We start from the raw sequence: 21769 nt of genomic DNA on the forward strand, positions 1-21769 counted from the left end.
ATCTAGAAAAATACAGACAATAGCGAATGAAGTACTGAACCACAACTGCTGAGTCAAATAGATACTAATAATAATTTGTAGCAAAAAGATACAGGGAACCACACTTGTAAGTGTAGGAGCAATAGTGGTTACCTTGTATCACCAGGCTGTAATTGTTATAGGGATTTACAAGCACATTAACCCTATTGCTGCCACATGTGCTAATTAGCACTAACAATTGCAGCAGGGAGAAATGTACTTTAGTTTTCCCAAGGAATGCAAGATCATAAAAAGAGAAAAAAAGTATGTGCACAAACATGAAAAAATGGCAGAGAGTATGACCCCTTGTATTATAGGTAGAACCGGTTGAAAAACATAAAAATGGTATGAAAAAATAAGAGTCAATACGGCAATAAGGAAAAGCCAGATGAAAACATAAAAGGTTAAGCTGAGCGGTAGTTAATCAGAGTTATCCGGCAACAAAGTACAATAAGGCTGGTGAGAGATATAGGAATAGATATGTGAATATATCTTAGACAAATTCGCACACTTACTAATTATGGAGTGGTAGAAGTACACAGACTGAAAGCGGTTTATCCGGAGAGAGTGAGCAGCAGGCGTGTGACGTCACCGCAAGGAGAGCCGTTAGCGTAGCACTTGGAAGTAGAGCAGAGCTGTAAGTGAAACCGGAGATCCGAGTTGTAGGTAGGTGAAGGGTAAATCCGGAAAGACACTGACACAGAATGAGAGTTAAAGCAGGTTTGCTGTATGTTGCGAATAAAGTGTGAACAGCGTTCACAGTTAAGAGAGGAAAAACAAAGTAACTTCAGTGTGAACAGCGTTCACAGGTGAATCTGCAGCAGCAGGGAGACTGAGGTGTGAACAGCGTTCACAGGATAGGCTCAGGATAAGAATGAGATATTCACTTCAATACTAAGCAATGAGGGAAGGGCCAATGTGGTGTTTATATAGGGTGGAGTGATTGAAGTATTGGAATCCTTAAAGGGACGGTCTGATGATGGTATTAACCATTCTCTAAGAGGAAACCTGACAGGATCCCCCCTTCAAGGAGCGACACCGGAGCTCAAGGTGCTGGACGTTCAGGGTTCCTCTGATGGAAACGAGAGATCAACCTGGGAGCTGAAATGTTAGTCGCCGGTTCCCAAGAATCATCATCCTGAGGGTAGCCCTTCCAACTAACCAGGTACTGCAGAGTGCCATGACTGAGCCGTGAATCCAGTATATCTCGAACCTCGTATTCTAGGTTCGGATCAATTTGAACAGGGGGAATGTAGGAAGGTTTGGAAGATCCCCTCAGAGCACGGTACGGCTTAAGCAGGGACACATGAAAGGTTGGGTGGATTTTCAAAGTACTAGGTAGAGTGAGACGAACTGCATTGACATTGATTATGTGTTCTATTGGATAAGGTCCAACATAGAGAGGTGACAGTTTTTTGGAGGGACAATTCATTCTGAGATTCTTGGTCGAGAGCCAGACCAAATCTCCAACCTTATATTGTGGTGGTGGTGTCCTATGTCTATCATAATATTTTTTGTACATAGTTTTAGCGTTCTGTATAGAGGTTTCAATACACTTGAAGTTCGAAGAGATGATGTTTGAGATCTCAGAAATGGTGGGAGAGGTAGAATCTTGGGTTGGATGTAATTGAAATGTAGGATGGAAGCCATAGTTAGAGTAAAATGGTGTCTGATTAGTAGCTGAGTGTAATGTATTATTATAGCAGAACTCAGCATATGGAAGATATTCTGCCCAGAGATGTTGTTGTGTGGAGAAGTAGGACCTCAGGAATTGTTCTAGCCATTGGTTACAACGTTCCGTTTGTCCATTTGACTGTGGGTGGTATGCACTGGTCAGTCGTCTATCAATGTGGAATAATCTACAGAATTCCTTCCATAATTTACTGGAGAATTGAGTTCCACGGTCGGATAGTATAGTTTGAGGTAAACCATGAAGTTTGATAAAATGACTGATGAGGAGCTGAACAGTCTCGAGAGAAGTAGGTAATTTGTTAAATGGGATGAAATGGCACATTTTGGTGAATAGGTCTACGACAACAAGGATAGTATTGTTTCTTGCGGATAGTGGTAAATCGACTATGAAATCTAAGGCAATTTCAGTCCAGGGTCTTTTGGGAGTTGGTAGTGGGAGTAAAAGACCATAGGGAGGTTGTTTTTTCCTCTTAGAAGTGGTACAAGTAGGACATGTTAAGACATGTTGTGTAATATCACTACTCATCTTTGGCCACCAATAGTTCCTTTTGGCTAATTCTTGAGTTTTAGCAATTCCAGGGTGTCCAGCAAGAGGGGAGTCGTGTACTGCTTCGAGTAGAGATCTTCTAAGAGATGGTGGAATATAAAGACGGTTGTGGAAACAGTAGCATCCCTCTGAGTTACGTTGTAAGAGGGGAAGTGGTTTAGTCTGATCAGTTTGTTGTTCCTTCATAAGAAGAGGTAAACTGTCAAAAGTAAAACAAAGAAAGTTCTGAGAAGGAATCACAGTCTGTTGAGGATGAGAGGTATTCGGTTCTCCCGGCATTCGTGAGAGAGCATCTGCCTTCTGGTTTTTTGAGGATGGACGGAAGTTAATGAGGAAGTTAAACCGTGAGAAAAAGAGGTTCCACCTAACTTGTCTGGCGGATAAGGTTCTTGTAGTTTTCAGGTATTGGAGATTACGGTGGTCTGTATATATCTGAGTTGGTAATTCAGTACCTTCTAATAGGTGACGCCAATGTTCGAGAGAAAGTTTTATGGCGAGGAGTTCCTTCTCCCCTATGGGGTAGTTTTGTTCAGCGGTGCTTAGGGTTCGTGAGTAGAAGGCCACAGGGTGTAAAGGTTTCGTTATGGCGAGCCTTTGTGATAAAACTGCACCTATCGCATAATTGGAGGCGTCGACCTCTAAAATATACTGGAGTTTAGGGTCTGGAAAATGTAGAATAGGTGCACTAGTGAATTTCTGTTTGAAGTAATCAAAAGCTTCCTGTGACTCAACTGTCCATTTAAAAGGTATGTTGGCTTTAGTAAGTCTGGTTAGAGGTATTGCTAACTTAGAAAAATTTCTTATAAATTTACGATAAAAGTTAGCAAACCCCATGAAACACTGTACCTGACGTTTGGACTTTGGTGTAGGCCAATTTAATATTGCTGTTATTTTCTTATCCTCCATACGAATCCCAGAAGGGGAGATCTCATATCCAAGGAACGAAATAGTTTGTGAATTGAAAATGCATTTCTCAGCCTTGACATACAAGTAATTACTCCTTAGCCTAGATAAAACTTGTCTAACATGATGTACATGCTGTTCATAGGTCTTGGAGTATATAAGGATATCATCCAAGTAAATAACTATAAATACGTCTAGGACGTCTCTAAATAGGTCGTTTATCAGATGCTGGAAGGTAGCAGGGGCATTACACAACCCGAATGGCATGACGACGTATTCAAAGAGGCCGTACCGAGTACGAAACGCCGTCAGCCATTCGTCGCCAGATCTTATACGGACCAGATTGTATGCTCCCCTTAGATCTAACTTCGTGAAGAATCTAGCCCCTTCGAGTCTCTCAATGAGCTCAGGGATAAGAGGTAGGGGGTAACGATTCTTCACTGTGATCTTGTTTAATTGACGATAGTCAACTATGGGTCTAAGAGTCCCATCTTTATTTTTAACAAAAAAAATACCTGCTCCAGCTGGAGAGGTGGAAGGTCGGATAAAGCCTTTTTTTAAGTTCTCTTCCAGATAAGTTTTGAGGTGTTCTAATTCAGAATTTGATAGTGGAAATATGTGTCCAAAGGGAATCTCTGATCCTGGATAGATCTCTATGGGACAATCGTACTTCCTATGAGGAGGAAGACTTTCAGCCTCCTTTTTACTAAAGACATCTGTAAAATCTCTATAAACCTCAGGTATGTCACTATGAGTAGTCACTACAGAAGTTTGAAGAATGCTGTTTGGGAGACAGGTTTTTATACAATAAGGAGAATTAAATGTAAGTGTTGATGTATTCCAATTAATCTGTGGGTTATGTGTATGTAACCATTGAATGCCTAAAACTATAGGTGAAACAGGAGAACAAATAACGTCAAATGATAAGTATTCCTTATGGTGGTCAGAACATGTTACCAGTAGGGGGATAGTATGGTAATCTACAGGCCCAGTGGTTATGGGATTCCCATCTATACCTCTTAAAAAGACAGGAGAGTTTTTTTTCATCAGTGGTATTTTATTGGTAGTGCAGAAATCTTTATCAATGTAGGAAGCTGTGGCTCCAGAGTCAATTATCGCGGAGGCGGGTAGACGCAACTGATCCCACTGCAAAAGAAGGTGTAATCTTAGATAAGAGGATGAACTGTGCTGGGTGTTACAACAAAAGGATTGAGAAAGGTTCTTACCCTTATTTTGTCTCAAGAGGGAAGGACATTCCTTGACTGTATGGTCCTTAGATGCGCAGTATAAACATAAGTTATTATTACGTCTTCTAAGTTTTTCTTGGGGTGATAAAGGTCCTTTTACGAATCCAATCTCCATAGGTTCAGTAGAACTTTTGCTGGATGATTGAACATGTGTACTTGTACCAAGCTTTTTTGAGATAGGGTCATGACTGGACCTTTCCTGGTGTCTTTCCCTAAGACGCCTATCTATAGCTATGCTGAGTGTCATTAACTCTTCTAGAGTGTTAGGGAGCTCTGATCTTGATAGCTCATCCTTAATACCATCTGAGAGGCCTAATCTGAATTGATTTCTGAGGGAAAGGTTGTTCCACTGGGAATCCTTTGCCCACTTTTTGAATTCTGTGATATAGTCCTCTACCACTCTCTTTTTTTGTTTAAGAGCCCTCATAGCGTTTTCAGCGGTAAGCTGCTTGTAAGGATCTTCATAAAGTTGGCCCATTGCTATGAAAAAATTCTCAAGAGAATTCAATATCTCTTCATTACTTTCAAAATAGGTATTAGCCCAGGTACGTGGCTCTCCTCTAAGATATGATATAGTAGTGAGTACTCTAACCCTGTCATTAGGGTAGGTTTGTGGCTTGAGCGCAAACATTAACAGACAGGCATTTTTAAACTCCCTATAGAGGGTCCTGTCACCATAGAACTTTTCTGGGGGCTAACCTGCGGTTCTGTAAGAGGGATTCTTTTATCCACTACGTCCCTAATATAGGCTTTAAGTGAATCATTTTCTGCTTTAAGGGTATTTAACCCAGTAGTTAAAAGGTCAACCCTTTGATTTAATGCTTGCATCTGGACATTGATCTCAGCTGGGTCCATAATTGGAAAGGCTTAGTATTCTGTCACAACGCTCAGTCTTGTATCTAGAAAAATACAGACAATAGCGAATGAAGTACTGAACCACAACTGCTGAGTCAAATAGATACTAATAATAATTTGTAGCAAAAAGATACAGGGAACCACACTTGTAAGTGTAGGAGCAATAGTGGTTACCTTGTATCACCAGGCTGTAATTGTTATAGGGATTTACAAGCACATTAACCCTATTGCTGCCACATGTGCTAATTAGCACTAACAATTGCAGCAGGGAGAAATGTACTTTAGTTTTCCCAAGGAATGCAAGATCATAAAAAGAGAAAAAAAGTATGTGCACAAACATGAAAAAATGGCAGAGAGTATGACCCCTTGTATTATAGGTAGAACCGGTTGAAAAACATAAAAATGGTATGAAAAAATAAGAGTCAATACGGCAATAAGGAAAAGCCAGATGAAAACATAAAAGGTTAAGCTGAGCGGTAGTTAATCAGAGTTATCCGGCAACAAAGTACAATAAGGCTGGTGAGAGATATAGGAATAGATATGTGAATATATCTTAGACAAATTCGCACACTTACTAATTATGGAGTGGTAGAAGTACACAGACTGAAAGCGGTTGATCCGGAGAGAGTGAGCAGCAGGCGTGTGACGTCACCGCAAGGAGAGCCGTTAGCGTAGCACTTGGAAGTAGAGCAGAGCTGTAAGTGAAACCGGAGATCCGAGTTGTAGGTAGGTGAAGGGTAAATCCGGAAAGACACTGACACAGAATGAGAGTTAAAGCAGGTTTGCTGTATGTTGCGAATAAAGTGTGAACAGCGTTCACAGTTAAGAGAGGAAAAACAAAGTAACTTCAGTGTGAACAGCGTTCACAGGTGAATCTGCAGCAGCAGGGAGACTGAGGTGTGAACAGCGTTCACAGGATAGGCTCAGGATAAGAATGAGATATTCACTTCAATACTAAGCAATGAGGGAAGGGCCAATGTGGTGTTTATATAGGGTGGAGTGATTGAAGTATTGGAATCCTTAAAGGGACGGTCTGATGATGGTATTAACCATTCTCTAAGAGGAAACCTGACATAAGCAATTTTGTCTTGGAAGACACATCCGCTGACCAAGACTTTAGCCAAAGCGCTCTGCGCGCCACGATAGCAAACCCTGAATTTTTCGCCGCTAATCTAGCTAATTGCAAAGCGGCATCTTAAATAAAAGAGTTAGCCAATTTAAGTGCTTGAACTCTGTCCATAACCTCCTCATACGAAGATTCTTTATTGAGCGACTTTTCTAGTTCCTCGAACCAGAAACACGCTGCCGTAGTGACAGGAACAATGCATGAAATTGGTTGTAGAAGGTAACCTTGCTGAACAAAAATCTTTATAAGCAAACCCTCTAATTTTTTATCCATAGGATCTTTGAAAGCACAACTATCTTCGATAGGAATAGTAGTGCGTTTGTTTAGAGTAGAAACCGCCCCCTCGACCTTGGGGACTGTCTGCCATAAGTCCTTTCTGGGGTCGACTATAGGAAATAATTTCTTAAATATAGGGGGGGGAACAAAAGGTATGCCGGGCCTTTCCCACTCCTTATTTACTATGTCCGCCACCCGCTTGGGTATAGGAAAAGCGTCGGGAGGCACCGGAACCTCTAGGAACTTGTCCATCTTACATAATTTCTCTGGAATGACCAAATTGTCACAATCATCCAGAGTAGATAATACCTCCTTAAGCAGTGCGCGGAGATGTTCTAATTTAAATTTAAATGTTACAACATCAGGTTCAGCTTGTTGAGAAATTTTTCCTGAATCTGAAATTTCTCCCTCAGACAAAACCTCCCTCCTGGCCCCTTCAGATTGGTGTGAGGGTATGTCAGAACAGTTATCATCAGCGTCCTCTTGCTCTTCAGTGTTTAAAACAGAGCAATCGCGCTTTCTCTGATAAGTAGGCATTTTGGATAAAATGTTTGCTATAGAGTTATCCATTACAGCCGTTAATTGTTGCATGGTAATAAGAATTGGCGCACTAGATGTACTAGGGGCCTCTTGTGTGGGCAAAACTGGTGTAGACACAGAAGGGGATGATGTAGTATCATGTTTGCTCCCCTCATTTGAGGAATAATCTTGGGCAATATCATTATCTGTGGCATCGTTGTCCCTACTTTGTTTGGACACTATGGCACAATTATCACATAAATTTAAATGGGGAGACACCTTGGTTTTCATACATATAGAACATAGCTTATCTGATGGTACAGACATGTTAAACAGGCTTAAACTTGTCAACAAAGCACAAAAAACGTTTTAAATAAAACCGTTACTGTCACTTTAAATTTCAAACTGAAAACACTTTATTACTGAATATGTGAAAAAGTATGAAGGAATTGTTCAAAATTCACCAAAATTTCACCACAGTGTCTTAAAGCCTTAAAAGTATTGCACACCAAATTTCAGAGCTTTAACCCTTAAATTAACGGAACCGGAGCCGTTTTACATTTAACCCCTATACAGTCCCAGCTATATGCTTTGCTGAGACCCAACCAAGCCCAGAGGGGAATACGATACCAAATGACGCCTTCTATAAGCTTTTTCAGTGATTCTTAGCTCCTCACACATGCGTCTGCATGCCTTGCTCTCCAAAAACAACTGCGCATTAGTGGCGCGAAAATGAGGCTCTGTCTATAACTAGAAAAGGCCCCCATCTGAAAAAGGTGTCCAACACAGTGCCTGCCGTTTTTCTAAACAATCCCCAAGATTATAATAACCATTAAGAGTTAGAATCTGCAAAATATGCTTAGCAAAGCAATCGTTTTAGCCCAGAAAAATGTCTACCAGTTTTTTAAGCCCTTATGAAGCCCTTTATTCTTTTACTTAACTAAGAAAATGGCTTACCGGTCCCCATAAGGGGAAATGACAGCCTTCCAGCATTACATAGTCTTGTTAGAAATATGGCCAGTCATACCTTAAGCAGAAAAGTCTGCCAACTGTTTCCCCCAACTGAAGTTACTTCATCTCAACAGTCCTGTGTGGAAACAGCAATCGATTTTAGTAACGTCTGCTAAAATCATCTTCCTCTTACAAACAGAAATCTTCATCTCTTTTCTGTTTCAGAGTAAATAGTACATACCAGCACTATTTTAAAATAACAAACACTTGATTGAAGAATAAAAACTACATTTAAACACCAAAAAACTCTTAACCATCTCCGTGGAGATGTTGCCTGTGCAACGGCAAAGAGAATGACTGGGGTAGGCGGAGCCTAGGAGGGATCATGTGACCAGCTTTGCTGGGACTCTTTGCCATTTCCTGTTGGGGAAGAGAATATCCCACAAGTAAGGATGACGCCGTGGACCGGACACACCTATGTTGGAGAAATAAGATTCTGTCTTTTCATAAATTTTGTAATTGATGCTAGGAAGAAAAATGGGTTTGAAATTGACCAGATTGGGAATATGGATGAAGTCCCGCTAACCTTTGATGTGCCATCTAATAGGACTGTTGATCTGAAAGGTGCCGGACATGAGAAAACCCATTGTAGACGGCACCACATTGCCACTCATGTTAATTTTCAAAAGGAAAACATTTCCAAAAGAAGTGATTCCAAGAGGAGTTGTTGTACATGTTCATGAGAAAGGATGGATGGACGAAAATGGAATGAGACTATGGCTTGAAAAAGTGTGGTGCAAACGTCCTGGAGGGCTTCTGAAAAAACCTGCCTTATTAGTGCTTGACCAGTTTAGAGCACATATTAGCGAAACTACAAAAAAGTGCTTTAAAGAAGTAAAGACTCATCTAGCTGTAATTTCGGGAGGTCTTACCAGCCAGCTGCAACCTCTCGACGTTTCTATCAACAAACCATTTAAGGTCTTTATGAAAGAGGAGTGGAACAAATGGATGGCTGCTAGTAATCATGATATGACACCAACTGGACGAATGAAGAGGCCCTCTATCACTCAAGTTTGTGAATGGGTGAAAACATCATGGCACTCAGTGAAGGAGGAAATCGTTGTACAGTCATTCAATAAATGTGGCATTATCAATGCTTTGGATGGAACCGAATATGATTTCTTAGCTGCAGAGGAAGAAAGTGATGTTTGTGATCTCAGCTTCTTAAATTCTGACTCTAGCGATTTAGAGTTTTTGGGGTACACAGACTAGAAGAGTACTTGAAAGCTTAAAGTCTCTCTTCCTTTGTTAATGACACTGATGATTCTATTATTCTGTTATAGTTTATTAAATAGTTTACTACACCATTTGATTCAGAATATTTTTTTTCTTGTTTTCCTCCTCTAAAAACTAGGTGCGTCTTTTGGTCAGGTGCGTCTTATGGAGCAAAAAATACGGTAGGCATTTCTAAACTCAGGACAAAATTTAGAAACTATTTAGCATAGGAGGGGTTTTTTTGGCGATTGTAGATGTGGAACAGATTTTGGGGGTCAAAGTTAAAAAAGTGTGTTTTTTTCCATTTTTTTCCACATATTTTATAAAAAAAAAATATATAGCAAATTATAAGATATGATGAAAATAATGGTATCTTTAGAAAGACCATTTAATGGCGAGAAACACAGTAAATGTGTGTGGGTACAGTAAATGAGTAAGAGTAAAATTACAGCTAAACACAAACACAGCAGAAATGCAAAAATAGCCCTGGTCCCAAACAGACAGAAAATGGAAAAGTGCTCTGGTCACAAAGGGGTTAATAGTGCATACTATATGAAATGTAAACTTTTAATTTTAACTTCATTGCCACTTAATTTCCCTCTAAATGGAAATAAAACCCAAACTTCCTATATTAGATACATTGTACAAGGAACATATACAAACCATCAGCTTACCAATCACTCCAGCCTTCTTGTCTAACCACTTGTGATAGTCCAGCAGTGCTCTGTAAGCCTGAATTAGTTTAATATACTTCTCCTGGGACACAGACAGGGAGCCATATCGCCAGCTTTCTACCATAGACAGGTTCCGGTAGGCCTCTTCGGTCATGTCATTGCACAGGAGATAAAACACATGCTCCAGGCTAATCTGCAACAGATATGGCACAGTGCAGGCTGATTCACATATTATACATTTATTACAACCCATCAATACACTTATTAGTGTACTCTATTCATTTGGTTAATGAAAAAAAAAGTATTGTTATAGGCATAGTAAAGTGGGTTCTAGTTTAATAAAAAAAACAAAATAAACACCAATATAAACTTTAAAACTACTGTAAAAGTTGTATTTTACTTTTGTTCTCTTAGTTTTTAAATTATCGTTTTGCCAATATTAAAAATGATCCAGTTTATTTAAAACAGTTGTCCTTTTCATAATTCTATTAGATCATTTAAAAGCTATTGATAGGTTTATTTTGTGTTCCTACTTTTAAAGTTGGATTAAAAAAAAAGTATTACAAAAAAAAAGCAATGCATGTACTTATTGTGCTCACAAAAAGTACTTAAAATGCATTACTTCATTGGCTTGTGTTTACTATCACTTTAAAGCTGGGCTCGAAAAACAATGCAAAGCCACTGATGTGTGCCCCCCACTTCTCCTCGCTAGTTGCCTCAAGCCACACCTAAAACATATCATATTATAATTATATATATTTATTTATTAGTAGCTGTATTAGTCCAGTAGTTAAATATAAAAATTACAAGAGTATTGCAGTAATACCTTTTTTTTTTTATTGGACTAGCAATACATAGTAAAAGACAAGCTTTCGAGAGTTTACTCACTTCCTCAGGACTGAAGCAATATTGATCAATATGATAGAATTATTCATTGATGTCTTGGAAAGAAGGGTGGCTACAGAGAAAGGAGAGATCTGGGAGACGATTTGCTGGGTGTTATAAATAACAGATCAGTCGGATGGTTAAAAAAAAAAAATGCAGGGGGGGTTGGTGGAATGACAAAAAAAAAAAAAAACACACACACACACAGAGTTGCAGGGTAGATGCTGGATAATCTTAGGACATATTATCTCTGTCTTACAATTATCCACATATATCTGCCAGTGTGCTTTTTTTTGTTATTCCAAAACCCCCCTGCATTTTTTTAACCTTTCAGGGCGGGGGCAAGTGGACAAGATCAGAACAAAGTTCAGGGGAAAAAAAACAAGACACGTGATCGTCGCTGCAATTACGTGACTACAATACCGCTGATTGGATTGGTTGCCAGGCATGTCCCCCAGTCATATCTTCAGTTAACTCTTTGAGGAAGAAAGCAAGATGACAAAAAAAAACTTGGGACGTTCCAGACCTGTGGAAGAGAGTAAACTCTCGAAAGATTGTCTTTTACTATGCAATGTTAGTTCAATACAAAAGGTATTATTGCATAAACTTGTTATTTTGTCCTTCATTCAAATGCTATACCATAATCAGCTATGTATTGCTAGTGCTACCACACATTCCAGAATACTTTGTATGAAAAGCTCACCACTTACTGAGAGGTAATTTTTCACACCAATATTTTTCATTCTTTCATTGAAAAAGTTGATATCCTCCGGAGTGGCTTTGGGATGATGTAAAAGGGTCTCATTTCCCAGCCTCCAGATGAGCTATAAAACATAGTGCAAGAAACATTTACTTTGTGCATAAAAGAGTCACTGGTATTGTTTTAAAGAAACAGAGAACTTAAAAATCAGGACTATAATTCATAAGTGTATGTTTATTTGCATAATTACATTGCAGTGGCAAGTGCACTAGAGAGGAAAATTTAGTTCATATGGCAAAGATACATGTGATTTACTAATTCTATATTCTACCAATTCCTTTTGTATGTAGCTTCATAAAGCAAGTATGTGTGTGCACAGATTTATAAAAGAAAAGTTTGATGGCACCACTACAGATAAATAGTCTCTTATCACCATTCACAATTAGGGCCTTTGAGAAAGCTGGGAACCAGGCGAAACATGTCAGGGAGAGGGGAGTGAGCTGATGGGAGCTCTATAGTCTATTTTAAAAACTTGTAAGCAGTAAATTAGTTGGGGGACTGTGGTCACGTGGTAGCAGTTATTTTCAACTCACTATTGGGGCTTATGTCGGCTCCTCCGTGGAGCATAAGTAGTAGCAGTCAATTGTACGATCAGCCGCTGAAACCGGTCTACATGCTGTAACAGCTAATAGAGATACATAACACGCTCTATATAGTTACTAACATTGAGCAGGAAAGTTGATAAAACAGTTATATTTTACAAATCTCACAATAACATCCTAATAATCCTGTATAAAATATCAAAGTATAACAAAACTTTAATACTGTAGCTTTTATAGAGCTATACTATTGAATATTCTATATTAAGCTGGGAACAGTTGTTAATATCAGTTAAGGCTGTTTCTCCATATAAACGGACCGGTACTATCTGTTAGGATATAATACAATAGTGGTCTCATATGATTAACCGTTATACCTGAGCCTTTCAATGGTGCTATTATCAAGAATTATAACCTGAGATATTGGTGGTTTAATTCTAGAACCAAATTAAAAAACATAACAAGCACCATATCTAGAAAGATTCAGAAACAAGAGGCGAACTATTTAAATTTACTAAGTATGCACCAAACATGCTGACAATACACAATATATGTTAACAAATTGGAAATTCATAAGCCATATTATAGCTCGACACTATACCTGTGATTAGCAGTTATCTGCAAATATATCTATCTGATAATCTAATATTTCAATATGATGTTCAACAATTGTTACTAAATGAACAATTCATGCTAATACTGATATTATAATTACATAATAGGGGAACTGATATAATCTCAGCTCCAATACTACAATTGAATCCAGTAAGCACGAAGACCTTGGTGTCAAAGTACCAGAAGTTGCATATAATATACTTGGTGATACATATTGTTCAACAATTGTTACAAAGAGAACTATTCATGCCAATATTGATATTATAATTGCAATAAAGTGGAACTGATATTTTTCCAGCTCCAATACTATAACAGAACTTAGAAAGCACTAAGACTTTAGTGTAAAATTACCAGAATTTGCATATAATATTTTTGGTGACATATGATTATTATCTGGTAGATTGATAACTTCAGTTATTCTGGTAATATACTAGGAATAATCAAGTATATCCAATTTTGAGCCTACATTTATTTCACTACCAGCACCAACCCTTTACTAGTCAGATATCAAACTGACAGTAATGTCTGCTAACATTTTAGTTTTAATCTAACCCATGTTTTTAAATATGTTCTAATAAAGATTAATATTTTTTAACTCATATGACCTATCAAGTTCTCCTACATAAATTGTTCACAGAGTCTTAGGAATGCTACCATAGTATCCTTGTCTTCAATTCTGTATTGAATTTAAGTTAAATGTGCACAGATTTACCCATGGTTCTTTTTTTGCAGCAAAAACAGCATGCTGAGGATTTCAATTTGAAAATGAATCTACTAAATTGCCTACATATGTAAATGTCCTACAAAAGAAAATTGACAATAGAAGTAAATTTGAAAGTTGTTTAAAATTGTATGTTCTATCTGAATAATGAAAGAAAAATGTTGGGTTTTATGTTCCTTTAAATCAGCCCCGGAGAAGCAGTATTCTACCAGTGATTGGCAGCTATACGCAATCACCTCCTTGACTAATTTAGTGCAGTGGTCTCAAAGTAACGACCTGGGGCCATACGAGGCCCTAAACATAGTTTAATATGGCCCTCCCTTGTTTTAAATTCAATATTTTTAATTGAGTTGAAAATGATACAGAATCAGCAGTAAAACATTGTAAAATATACAATCTTGTATGAAACATATAAAGAAAAATATGTGGTATTCTTTGGTCATACAAACTCAAAAATACCTAGATGTGTATAATAAACAACTGGACAGTTTCTAGAGATAATCGAGAATTTACATATATGAGGTAAAATGGGGAAGGTAGGGAAAGGAAGAAACTACAAGGAACAAGAAAATTCTCGACATTTCAGAAATTCAGCAATTTTTTGGTTATACCTTTAGTAAACAGGTGATGGAGGTATATATTGGTTCCATATAAAGAGGATGTTTGTGAAATGATTAGTCTTGTTAGAGAAATTGTGGTATAATTCTTCTAGTGTCATAACATGTTTTATTTCTTTTAACCATTGACTTATATTAGGAATTTTGGGTGATTTCCAGAAACGGGGGATAAGCCTCTTAGCACAGTTAATCAAAATCTGGAGCAAACCTGTCTTGAATTGGCAATGAAGCTTCGGTAAATTATTAAAGGGACACTGAACCCAAATTTTTTCTTTTGTAATTCAGAAAGAGCATGCAATTTTAAGCAACTTTCTAATTTACTCCGATTATCAATTTTTCTTTGTTCTCTTGCTATCATTATTTGAAAAAAGAAGGCATCTAAGCTTTTTTTTTGTTTCAGTACTCTGGACAGCACTTTTTTATTGGTGGATGAATTTATCCACTAATCAGCAAGGAGAACCCAGGTTGTTCACCAAAAATGGGCCGGCATCTAAACTTACATTTTTCAAATAAAGATACCAAGAGAATGAAGACAATTTGATAATAGGAGTAAATTAGAAAGTTGCTTAAAATTTCATGCTCAATCTGAATCACGAAAAAAAGAAATTTGGGTACAGTGTCCCTTTAAGCAAAATCACTTGGGGATCAAGTTATATCTGTATTTAATATGTTATTTATTTGTCCCTCAACTTGATGCCAGAACACTTTAATGTATGAGCAGTTCCACCATAAGTGGGACAGTGACCCTTGACCTCCACATTTCCTCCAACATCTAGGCGAGACCACCGGGTAGATTTTGTGGAGTCGAACAGGTGTCAAATACCACCTTGATAAAAGTTTATAATTGGTCTCCACTATATCCAATGAAGGATCTCTTGATGGATTTAAAACATCTTTCCCAAACTGAGTCGTCAAGTTGTATGTCCAGTTCACGCTCCCATTGCGAACGGAGAGAAGAGGGTTTTGGAGAGGATGAAAGTGTAATTAAGTTGTATGTGATAGATGTTTGGGAGTGTTGGGGAGAAGGCAGAATGTTTCAAACGGAGTTAGGGATCTGGTAAACTGACTCTTGTCAGGATGTTTATTGATAAAGTGTCGAACTTGAAAGTATGAAAACCAGGTGTGAAGTGGAGGGCCTATATCATCTTTTATCTCCTGGAAGGTTTTAATATGACCACCTTTTATTAAGGAGCAAATAGGAACACGCCTGGGCCTCCCATCAGCGTCAGGCCCTCCCTTGTTTTATAGGTAAATTATTAATTTGGCCCAATCAAATGTTTTAGGGTTCTAAGAGGTGTAACAAATTGATGTTTTACTTAGGCACTGACAAGATAAATATAAAGACAAGCATGCATTGTCCAGTGTAGACTCCTATTATGCACTACTCAGATAAATGTCACTTTTTATTCAGTTCCAGAATGATCACTTCACTTGGAGCTCACAAGATAAATATACACTGTGTAAGTCTATTGTGGACTACATCTCCTACCATGCAGTACTACTTGGGTAAATGTCACTTCCAGTTTCTAGTATATCCCGTTTCAAAGCACTCACTCTGTTCTAGTGGCCCCCATGGGAGAATAATGCTTTGCCTGTGGCCCCCGGATACAATGAGCTTGATACCCCTGGTTTAGTGGCTCTGCTGTATAGTGGATTTCTTGGTCTGAAGCTGACCCATATGCATTAATCCATTTTCACAGCTTTATGTCATTTTAACATTAAATTAATAAGATTAGATTAGATTATAAACAATTTATGCATGCAATTAAAAAATAAAACTCCTTTACAATTTGTTTCTGTTAGCAAATGTGCTTTGTCCTCTTGGCATCCTTTGTTGAAGAGTAAAACTAGGTAGGCTTATAGGATCTGAGGAGCATGCACTCTATGGCTGCAGTGTTTGCAAAAGTGTAAAACATTTTATTTACCAAACAGCACCTACTGAGCATGTGTGAGAGTTAACAGCTCATTTGCATACAAGTTTGATTGGCTAAAGGCTGTCAGATGATAAGCAGGAAAGGAAAATTAAAATAAACTTTGAAATGTATAAGAAGAAAATCTACTGCTTGTTTAAAATTCAAAGGTAGGTATTATTGAATTGTCTTTTTTGTGTGCATTTGTTGATATGCAATTCTGCTGTAAGCTTAAAAAAGGGACATAATTTCATGATTCAGATAGAGCATGAAATTTTAAAGGGACACTGAACCCAAATTTTTTCTTTCATGATTCAGATAGAGCATGCAATTTTAAGCAACTTTCTAATTTACTCCTATTAGCAAATGTTCTTCATTCTCTTGGTATCTTTATTTTAAAATCAAGAACATAAGTTTAAATGCCGGCCCATTTTGGTGAACAACCTGGGTTGTTCTTGCTGATTGGTGGATACATTCATCCACCAATAAACAAGTGCTGTCCAAGGTTCTGGACTTTATTTTTCAAATAAAGATAGCAAGAGAACAAATACGAATTGATATGAGTACATTAGAAAGTTGCTTAAAATTGCATGCTCTATCTGAATCACAAAAGAAAAAATTTGGGTTCAGTGTCCCTTTAAGCAACTTTCTAATTTACTCCTATTATCATTTTTTCTTCATTCTCTTGCTATCTTTATTTGAAAAAGAAGGCATCTAAGCTTTTTTTCTTGGTTCAGACCTCTGGACAGCACTTTTTAATTGGTGGATGAATGTATTCACCAATCAGCAAGGACAACCTAGGTTGTTTACCAAAAATAGGCAAGCATCTAAACTTACATTCTTGCATTTCAAATAAAGATACCAAGAGAATAAAGAAAATTTGATAATAGGAGTAAGTTAGAAAATTGCTTAAAATGTCATGCTCTATCTGAATCACGAAAGAAAAAATTTGGGTTCAGTGTCCCTTTAAAGTGAATGTAAATTTTGATGCTAAAGTGCGGTTTTTAAAAATTTGATTAAAAACAGGGGCACTTGAATTCATCAAAATTAACATTTCACTCGTGTTGTGAAAAAATACTTACCTTTTAATCTTGACAGCCACTCCAGCTTCCTCCGCCCGTCGCAAAGCCTCTTCCAGGGTCTAAAATGTGGAATCCGGCTTCCTCCAATCACGGCTTTGAATCAGACAATGATTCCCCCGGGGGGGAAGCCGTGATTGGAGGATGACCGATCCATCATTTCTGACGTCAGAAATGGCTTTGCGATGACCGGGGGAAGCTGGAGCGGCTGTCAAAATTAAAAGGTAAACATTTTTTCACAACAAGTGAAATGTAAAATTTGATGAATTAAAGTGCCCCTGTTTTTAATCAAATTTTTAAAAACTGGGCACGTTAGCATCAAAATTTACATTCACTTTAAGTAATCTAAGCAAAAAATAAATAAAAACCAATAATAATTAGCTTTTTAAGTTAATGTCCCACCTCAGGAGCACGTGACACTCTTTGCCAGGTATTACTTTCAAGACTCTGAAAATAACTAATCAGGAAGTCAGCCGCTCTCTGCCACTGGTTTTTGAAAAGTGCATCATGAATCAAACTAAAACATAGATCTGTTGTCTTATTCAACCCCTCAATTCTCTTATTATCAGCACCTAAAAACAAATACAAATACAAAAAAAAAAATTTTGAAAATCTGTAGCTTGATGTCATTTTCATGATGTAAGTAAATGTTCTCTAGATCAGGGTTCTTCAAACTTTTTTCCCCATGACCCAGTGCCATGATAGCACAAACCTTCACGACCCCATTTTTATGCTTAGTCTGAAATATTTTGAAGTAATATACAACAAGATAGCTGCATTTTTTGGCAAAATTACTAAAATATGTGCATACTTTATTCCTGATTGTAGTCAAACTTGAAAGTATTGTAAAAGTTAACAACACACACACACTCTTATACAACAATCACACCACACACTCTCAAACAACACACACAATAGACCCTCTCAAACACACACACGCCACAACACTGTCATACAACAAACACCACACACACTCTCATACAACACACACCCACCACACACACACTCATACAACACTCAAACCACCCACTCATACAACACACACACACACTCATACAACACACACAATAGACCCTCTCAAACACACACACGCCACAACACTGTCATACAACACACACCACAAACACACATACAATAGACACTCTCAAACACGCCACAACACTGTCATACAACACACACCACCCACTCATACAACACACAAACACACCACCCACTCATACAACACACAAACACACCACCCACTCATACAACACACACCACCCACTCATACAACACACACCACCTACTCATCAGTGACGTGCAGTGACGTCAGAGGATGGTGAGGCAGTGGCTAGGATACGCCTTCATTCTTTAGATATCCTTTGTTGAAGAAATAGCAATGCACATGGGTGAGCCAATCACATGAGGTATCTATGTGCAGCCACCAATCAGCAGCTACTGAGCATATTTAGATATGATTTTCAACAAAGGACATCAAAAGAATAAAGAAAATTAGATATTAGATGTAAATTGGAAAGTTATTTAAATTTTCATATGGGTTTCATGTCCCTTTAAATGGTGTCTTGGAAAACTGGTCTACTTAGTAAACATCTGATTTTAGTCTAAAAGGATTGTAACAGAAACACTTGCCAGATAACACAATGCTTGCTCTGATTATGAGATCTAGAAATCCATGCCCATTAAAATATGTTTAAAACATACATTTTACTTTAATGCTGCAAATTATGCTTATAGATTCTTTCATTACATAAGGGATGAGAGTCAGAGGGGGAGGAAGAGAGACAGAGAGAGAAAGAGACCATGGGGGAGAACAACACATAAGGAGAGAGATGGATAGATAGAGAGAGACACACACACACACACAAGGGGGGGGGGACCACTGCATTTTAAAGTAATAAAACAGCAGAGCTACAGAGAGTTCAGAAAATTAGTCTATAATTTAGTTTGAAGTACAGAGGCAAGCTGCTAAGTTAGTTACTTTAATAAGATGTGGGTGAAACACTGCTCTCTGTGCCTCTCTCCTGCTCTGTAAGGATTCAGGAAGTGACAGTGGCACATTCCACTGCACTTAGAGGGGAAGAACAGAACTCTCTTTTTCACTTTAGCAAAGCTAGCAGGTTCACAGGACAGCAACAAAATATATGAAAGTTGTTTTTTTGCGTTTTTGTTTTGTTTTATATGATTTAACATCCAGCCCCAACCCTATGTTCCACTTACTAATGCCTCTCACTGGATTGGTTCAGCCCAAATAGGACTGCCTCAAATAAGCAGTTAATGAGCCATGCAATGATCTTAACCACTTGCATCCAGTAGATGGCACAGCATGTTGTGTAATGGTGGGCAGACCTGCTTGTGCCTCTTCATTGCACAACATATAGCTGTGAGAAAAAAAAATGCTGGGGGAAAAAATTTACAATTTTTTTTTTAAAGCCAATAAAAAAAATATATTTTTGCCCATATGAGAGGTGAAGCACTGCCTCACCTGCCTCTAGTGACTGCACATCACTGCTACTCATACAACACTCAAACCACCCACTCATACAACACACACCACCCACTCATACAACACACACCACCTACTCATACAACACTCAAACCACCCACTCATACAACACTCAAACCACCCACTCATACAACACACACCACACACTCATACAACACACACCACACACTCATACAACACACACCACACACTCATACAACACACACACTCATACAATACACTCCTATAAAACCCACATCACACACACTCTCCTACAACACACACTCAAGTTGTGACTCAGTAAACATGGTGTTGCGACCCAGTAATAAATCCCAAACCTTGGTTTGAAGAACCCTGCTCTAGTTTGTGTAATTACTTTAAAAAAAGCAAACCAGGCACATATTGAAATGAAAGGAAATGTAATTATACTGTACATATATACAAAATCACTAACGCCCTTTAACAACGACAACTACAGAGGATTTTGTTAAGGTAAAAAATGTAAAAATATTTATGGAAAAATCCAGACTATCTTCAGCTACAGAAAACAGAGATTTGAAAAAAAGTGTCACATAAAATAAAGCCCCCTTAAAGGGACAGTAAAGTCAAAAATGTACTTTTATAATTCAGATAGAGCATGCAATTTTAAATAACTTTCCAGTTTGCTTCTGTTATTAAGTTTGCTTCGTTCTCTTAGTATCTTTTATTGAAGAGTAAAACTAGGTAGGCTCATAAGAGTTCTCTGAGGAAGTGTGTCTGGTGGCACAGAAAATGCATCAGATCTCACCTGTTATGACTAAAAATTGGATGTAATCTATGTACTTTGTTTACAATAAACAATAGACTTTTTAATTGCAACAAGGATTATGCCTGCATCTTTACTTAGATTTGAATTATAATAGTCTCATAAAAGCTCAGGAGTGTGCACGTGCCATTAGCACTCTATGGCAGCAGTATTTTACCTTATTATTTGTAGCTTTGTTATACAATGTTGCAAAACACTGCTGCCATAGAGTGCTAATGGCATGTGCACACTCCTGAGCTTTTATGAACCTACCTAGTTTTACTCTTGAATAAAAGATGCGAGAATGAAGCAAATTTGATGAGAGAAGTAAATTGGAAAGTTGTTTAAAACTGCATGCTCTACCTGAATCATGACAGTTTCATTTTGACTTTACTGTCCCTTTGAGAGGAAATTTGCAAGTTGGGGGGGGGGGGGTAATCGCAAACAAAAGTGGTACAAAATCATAGAGAAGGCTCAGAGATGGTGTTAGAGGTGAATGGGCTACCAAATCAATATGTCTTTCCATCTTTACAGAGAAAAATATTGGTGCATACTTGAATTTGAAGAATGTACAGGCGGATCTGGTAAACAAATATTAGCCACATCCTCTGGATCAGACTCTTCTGTCACTTCATCTAAATGTTCGTTGTTCTCCATTTCTAAAAAACAGACACATACATCATAAATTCATCACACAATGGAAATATGAGATAACCAAGTCACATTTATTCAAAGGTTTTAGTTGGTACTATTTGTACATTTCCAGCGGAGAATTGTTACAAGAAAACTAAAGTATTCTGCCCTTTAAACGTTTTTTTATTGGTAAACAAAAATGAAGGTCTAAATTAAATATGAACACATACCAGACGCTGGGTGTATCAACCATATTTATTATAAAATAAGATCAAATATCAATTACTAGTTGAAGATCACAGAATTCAGTAGCACTCGAATCGCTGTTATAACCACGCTGCTTCCGGTACCACACAGCAAATGCGTCAATCATCCCGAGCCATATTACGATTGGCACAATTTAGTACAGGGATGTCTACTCTTTGCGAATAGACGAACCTCTTTACCGATTGGATAGTTCTTGTCACGTACTGAAGGTCAAACGTACTACAAATCCCAGAAACCATTGCAGTTATTTTTCAATTCCAAACTGTTTCTTGGGCGCTAAAGGTGTTTTGTTTGCGAGGCGCAATTTTTTTTTTAGCGAGTATAATTTTGTTGGCTGACTGTAAATGTTCTATAAATGGCGTCATTCTCATTCAGTACCATTTATCTCTGCAAC

The 21769-nt window shown here is 37.9% G+C and overlaps 1 protein-coding gene across 4 annotated transcripts in view; it reads right to left on the reverse strand.

The window, feature by feature from the left end:
* TAF1A (TATA-box binding protein associated factor, RNA polymerase I subunit A) overlaps positions 1-21522 on the reverse strand; it is a 162914-nt gene extending 141392 nt beyond the window's left edge. Inside the window, exons 1-5 of one of the 4 annotated variants that reach the window (XM_053712525.1) lie at positions 21395-21522; positions 21030-21134; positions 17612-17781; positions 11679-11792; positions 10084-10276 (exon numbers count right to left, since the gene is read on the reverse strand). In XM_053712525.1, coding sequence (XP_053568500.1) covers positions 10084-10276; positions 11679-11792; positions 17612-17781; positions 21030-21132 — 580 coding nt within the window. In that variant the 5' untranslated portion in view covers positions 21133-21134; positions 21395-21522. Of the gene's footprint in view, positions 1-10083; positions 10277-11678; positions 11793-17611; positions 17782-21029; positions 21135-21338 lie in introns of all 4 variants that reach the window. The other 3 variants (XM_053712524.1, XM_053712527.1, XM_053712526.1) reach the window with 3 other exon arrangements.
* Positions 21523-21769: the final 247 nt, after the last annotated feature.

The sequence above is a fragment of the Bombina bombina genome, chromosome 4, assembly GCF_027579735.1.
Source record: "Bombina bombina isolate aBomBom1 chromosome 4, aBomBom1.pri, whole genome shotgun sequence".
Classification (NCBI taxonomy): Eukaryota; Metazoa; Chordata; class Amphibia; order Anura; family Bombinatoridae; genus Bombina; species Bombina bombina.